The 6,000-nt window shown below is 45.4% G+C and overlaps 1 protein-coding gene across 2 annotated transcripts in view; it reads left to right on the forward strand.

Annotated features, from left to right (window-relative positions):
- Window positions 1-6,000, forward strand: part of LOC123724056 (rab11 family-interacting protein 4A) — a 117,332-nt gene that overhangs the window by 48,846 nt on the left and 62,486 nt on the right. For both annotated transcript variants that reach the window (XR_014391739.1, XM_045715863.2), the window contains exon 2: window positions 5,559-5,646. Coding sequence is in view for 1 of the 2 variants with exons in the window: in XM_045715863.2 (XP_045571819.1) it covers window positions 5,559-5,646 (88 nt within the window). In the remaining variant the exon portion in view is untranslated. The remainder of the gene's footprint in view (window positions 1-5,558; window positions 5,647-6,000) is intronic.

Below are 6,000 nucleotides of genomic sequence, written 5' to 3' on the forward strand. Positions count from 1 at the left end.
GTCCTTGTTTGACAGGGTTGTAATGAACCAGGACCAGTCTATAACTACAGTAGTCCTTGTTTGACAGGGTTGTAATGAACCAGGACCAGGCTATGACTACAGTAGTCCTTGTTTGACAGGGTTGTAATGTACCAGGACCAGGCTATGACTACAGTAGTCCTTGTTTGACAGGGTTGTAATGTACCAGGACCAGGCTATGACTACAGTAGTCCTTGTTTGACAGGGTTGTAATTCACCAGGACCAGGCTATGACTACAGTAGTCCTTGTTTGACAGGGTTGTAATGTACCAGGACCAGGCTATGACTACAGTAGTCCTTGTTTGACAGGGTTGTAATTCACCAGGACCAGGCTATGACTACAGTAGTCCTTGTTTGACAGGGTTGTAATTCACCAGGACCAGGCTATGACTACAGTAGTCCTTGTTTGACAGGGTTGTAATGAACCAGGACCAGGCTATGACTACAGTAGTCCTTGTTTGACAGGGTTGTAATTCACCAGGACCAGGCTATGACTACAGTAGTCCTTGTTTGACAGGGTTGTAATTCACCAGGACCAGGCTATGACTACAGTAGTCCTTGTTTGACAGGGTTGTAATGAACCAGGACCAGGCTATGACTACAGTAGTCCTTGTTTGACAGGGTTGTAATTCACCAGGACCGGGCTATGACTACAGTAGTCCTTGTTTGACAGGGTTGTAATTCACCAGGACCAGGCTATGACTACAGTAGTCCTTGTTTGACAGGGTTGTAATGAACCAGGACCAGGCTATGACTACAGTAGTCCTTGTTTGACAGGGTTGTAATTCACCAGGACCGGGCTATGACTACAGTAGTCCTTGTTTGACCGGGTTGTAATTCACCAGGACCAGGCTATGACTACAGTAGTCCTTGTTTGACAGGGTTGTAATGAACCAGGGCCGGGCTATGACTACAGTAGTCCTTGTTTGACAGGGTTGTAATGTACCAGGACCAGTCTATGACTACAGTAGTCCTTGTTTGACAGGGTTGTAATGAACCAGGACCAGGCTATGACTACAGTAGTCCTTGTTTGACAGGGTTGTAATGAACCAGGGCCAGGCTATGACTACAGTAGTCCTTGTTTGACAGGGTTGTAATGAACCAGGACCAGGCTATGACTACAGTAGTCCTTGTTTGACAGGGTTGTAATGAACCAGGACCAGGCTATGACTACAGTAGTCCTTGTTTGACAGGGTTGTAATTCACCAGGACCAGGCTATGACTACAGTAGTCCTTGTTTGACAGGGTTGTAATGTACCAGGACCAGGCTATGACTACAGTAGTCCTTGTTTGACAGGGTTGTAATTCACCAGGACCAGGCTATGACTACAGTAGTCCTTGTTTGACAGGGTTGTAATTCACCAGGACCAGGCTATGACTACAGTAGTCCTTGTTTGACAGGGTTGTAATTCACCAGGACCAGGCTATGACTACAGTAGTCCTTGTTTGACAGGGTTGTAATTCACCAGGACCAGGCTATGACTACAGTAGTCCTTGTTTGACAGGGTTGTAATTCACCAGGACCAGGCTATGACTACAGTAGTCCTTGTTTGACAGGGTTGTAATGAACCAGGACCAGGCTATGACTACAGTAGTCCTTGTTTGACAGGGTTGTAATGTACCAGGACCAGGCTGTGACTACAGTAGTCCTTGTTTGACAGGGTTGTAATGAACCAGGACCAGGCTATGACTACAGTAGTCCTTGTTTGACAGGGTTGTAATGAACCAGGGCCAGGCTATGACTACAGTAGTCCTTGTTTGACAGGGTTGTAATGAACCAGGACCAGGCTATGACTACAGTAGTCCTTGTTTGACAGGGTTGTAATTCACCAGGACCAGGCTATGACTACAGTAGTCCTTGTTTGACAGGGTTGTAATGAACCAGGACCAGGCTATGACTACAGTAGTCCTTGTTTGACAGGGTTGTAATGTACCAGGACCAGGCTATGACTACAGTAGTCCTTGTTTGACAGGGTTGTAATGAACCAGGACCAGGCTATGACTACAGTAGTCCTTGTTTGACAGGGTTGTAATGAACCAGGACCAGGCTATGACTACAGTAGTCCTTGTTTGACAGGGTTGTAATGAACCAGGACCAGTCTATGACTACAGTAGTCCTTGTTTGACAGGGTTGTAATTCACCAGGACCAGTCTATGACTACAGTAGTCCTTGTTTGACAGGGTTGTAATGAACCAGGACCAGGCTATGACTACAGTAGTCCTTGTTTGACAGGGTTGTAATGAACCAGGACCAGGCTATGACTACAGTAGTCCTTGTTTGACAGGGTTGTAATGAACCAGGACCAGTCTATAACTACAGTAGTCCTTGTTTGACAGGGTTGTAATGAACCAGGACCAGTCTATAACTACAGTAGTCCTTGTTTGACAAGGTTGTAATGCATGTGGGCCAGACTAGTTTAGTGTAGTGTAGTGTAGTGTAGTATAGTGTAGTGTAGTGTAGTGTAGTGCGTGTGTGTGTGTGTGTGTGTGTGTGTGTGTGTGTGTGTGTGTGTGTGTGTGTGTGTGTGTGTGTGTGTGTGTGTGTTGTCCTGTAAGTTGCCCTCAGCATGTTATCGTCAGCTGCAAGAGACCAGCAGTGAATATTTGAAACCTCTTATGTAACCATGATTCTTACAGTACATAGGCAGTGTGTGTGTGTGTGTGTGTTTGTGTCAGCGTGTGTGTCCTTTGATATTAAACAGTTTAGAGAAGAGATTGTAACTGTGTGATGCTTCAGCTGGCTAGAGAGCTCTGTCAGGCTGAAGACCTACACTACCCTCAGCTTAACACCGTACACTCTATACTGTGTGTGTGTGTGTGTGTGTGCGTGCGTGCGTGCGTGCGTGTGTGCGTGTGTGTGTGTGCATGCCTGTTTGCATCCTTACTCGCACCAGTATTCCACACAGGAACTCAGTGACACGTCTCAGAAGCTCAGTCACTGTGACAACCCTGAGTCTGTTCTCTCTTACCTTCTCAGCCAATGACAGGCAGAGTTGCAAAGAAAAAGACATATCTCAGACTGGCCAATAAAAAGAAAAGATTCAGATGGGCAAAAGAACACAGACACTGGACAGAGCAACTCTGCCTAGAAGGACAGCATCCCAGAGTTCACTGTTGACGTTGAGACTGGTGTTTTGCGGGTACTATTTAATGAAGCTGCCAGTTGAGGACTTGTAAGGCATCTGTTTCTCAAACAAGACACTAATGTACCTGTCATCTTTCTCAGTTGTGCACCGGGGCCTCCCACTCCTCTATCTATTCTGGTTAGAGCCAGTTTGCTCTGTTCTGTGGGAGGGAGTAGAACACAGTGTTGTACGAGATCTTCAGTTTCTTGGCAATTTCTCTCATGGAATAGCCTTCATTTCTCAGAACAAGGATAGACTGACGAGTTTCAGAAGAAAATGCTTTGTTTTTGGCCATTTTGAGCCTGTAATCGAACCCACACATGCTGGTGCTCCAGATACTCAACTAGTCTAAAGAAGGCCAGTTTTATTGCTTCTTTAATCAACACAACAGTTTCCAATTGTGCTAGCATAATTGCAAAATGGTTTTCTAATGATTAATTAGCCTTTTAAAATGAAAAACTTGGATTAGCTAACACAACGTGCCATTGGAAGACAGTAGTGATGGTTGCTGATAATGGGCCTCTGTTCGATCCAGGGTGACTTCTTTCACTAGAATGACCTCTCCACTATCTCCTCCCTACACTAGTAGGATATATACATCTATCACTACCACTATCTCCTCCCTACACTAGTAGGAGATATACATATATCACTACAACTACCTTAATACATCCTCTCCTGTGTCCTCAGTGGATCCTAGACTTTCCTTAATACATGCTCTCCTGCCTACACCAAGTAAGGGAGACAAAGTGTTCTCTCATCTAAATCTCTCCAGATGATCTCCTGTCTACACTAAGGAAGGGGAAGAAAGAGCTGTGTTCTGTCACCTAAGTCTCTCTCCTGTCTCCCCGGTGAATCTTAGCTGTTCCTTAAGTTAACACCTCCTGTCACAGCCAGACCCAGTTCTGTTGTACGGAGGATTAGAACAGTGACGCAGGCATTTACATCTGCTGAGAGCAATGGGGGAAAAAAACACATTTATGCAAGTATCACCATCTTACTGAGAGCAGTAAAGCTACAGTAGAGATGAACACAGTTATTAGTACCAGCTGGTATCTGTATCACTATATAACAACATAGTTAGAGTGTGTGTGTGTGTGTGTGTGTGTGTGTGTGTGTGTGTGTGTGTGTGTGTGTGTGTGTGTGTGTGTGTGTGTGTGTGTGTGTGTGTGTGTGTGTGTGTGTGTGTCTGTGTGTGTGTCTGTGTGTCTGTGTGTGTGTGTGTGTGTGTGTGTGTGTGTGTGTGTCTGTGTGTGTGTGTGTATTTGTGTGTCTGTGTGTGTGTGTGTGTGTGTGTGTGTGTGTGTGTGTGTGTGTGTGTGTGTGTGTGTGAGTGAGTTATGGCTGTGCTTAGCTATGCCCTGTTACATTGCTCTGCTGTTGGAAGATCATGTCTTCTGTCCTGGGGGGCATACTACCATGCAAGATAGATCTATTCAGGCTTTCCTACAGCTAACCAGCTAACCAGCTAATCAGCTAGCCAGCTAGCCAGCTAACCAGCTAACCAGCTTCAGTCAGCTTCACATTCCAGCTCAGGCTTCATCTGTACTATGACGGTGGATATTGCTCGTCTGCCTGCCGCTAACTCTAGCAGGCTTGTAACTGCGAGTGCATGCTGCTCATGGCTAGTTCACTGCCAAACTGTTCATTGAGACAGTGCTGAAACATCAATCCATGGGAGAGTCAGAACTGTTCATTGAGACAGTGCTGAAACATCAACCCATGGGAGAGTCAGAACTGTTCATTGAGACAGTGCTGAAACATCAATCCATGGGAGAGTCAGAACTGTTCATTGAGACAGTGCTGAAACATCAATCCATGGGAGAGTCAGAACTGTTCATTCCTTTACTACTACTGATATGTTACTGACATGAGGGCTGCTTTAAATGTCACGTGATCCTACTTTAAATGTCACGTGATCCTACTTTAAATGTCACTTGGATCTACTTTAAATGTCACTTGGATCTACTTTAAATGTCACGTGATGCTACTTTAAATGTCATGTGAATCTACTTTAAATGGTTGGCAGTTGAATCTCAACTCAGACTTTGGAGTTAATAATTTTCTGATCTCTCTCTATGTTTAAAAATATATATTTTTACCTTTATTTAACTAGGCAAGTCAGTTAAGAACAAATTCTTATTTACAATGACAGCCTAGGAACAGTGGGTTAACTGCCTTGTTCAGGGGCAGAACGACAGATGTTTTACCTTGTCAGCTCAGGGATTCAATCTTGCAACCTTTCGGTTACTAGTCCAACGCTTTAACTTTGTTCCTTAGTTATTTAGCAAATTGTTCATACTTACAACTTTGCATTGTACAACGGCTTGTAAGTAAGCATTTCACGGTAAAGTCTACACCTGTTGTATTCGGAGCATGTGATAAATACAATGTTATCTGACTTGTCTCTGTCAGGTGAAGAAGTTGACTAAGTACCTGGATCCCAACGCTCACGGCAGGATCAACTTCAAAGACTTCTGCTATGGTGTGTTCGCCATCAAGGGTAAGAACCTCTCCTCTCCCCTCCTCTCATCCTCCTCTCATCATCCTCTCATCCTCCTCTCATCCTCCTCTCATCATCCTCCTCTCCTCTCCTCTCCTCTCCTCTCATCCTCCTCTCATCATCCTCTCATCCTCCTCTCATCCTCCTCTCATCATCCTCCTCTCCTCTCCTCTCCTCTCCTCTCCTCTCCTCTCCTCTCCTCTCCTCTCCTCTCCTCTCCTCTCCCTCTCCTCTCCTCTCCTCTCCTCTCCTCTCCTCTCCTCTCCTCTCCTCTCCTCTCCTCTCCTCTCCTCTCCCTCCTCCCCCTCCCTCCCCTGTGTGTGTGTGTGTTTTCACCCTAATCTCTATCAGGCC

Source organism: Salmo salar, chromosome 03, assembly GCF_965601325.2.
Source record: "Salmo salar chromosome 03, fSalSal1, whole genome shotgun sequence".
Lineage (NCBI taxonomy): Eukaryota > Metazoa > Chordata > Actinopteri > Salmoniformes > Salmonidae > Salmo > Salmo salar.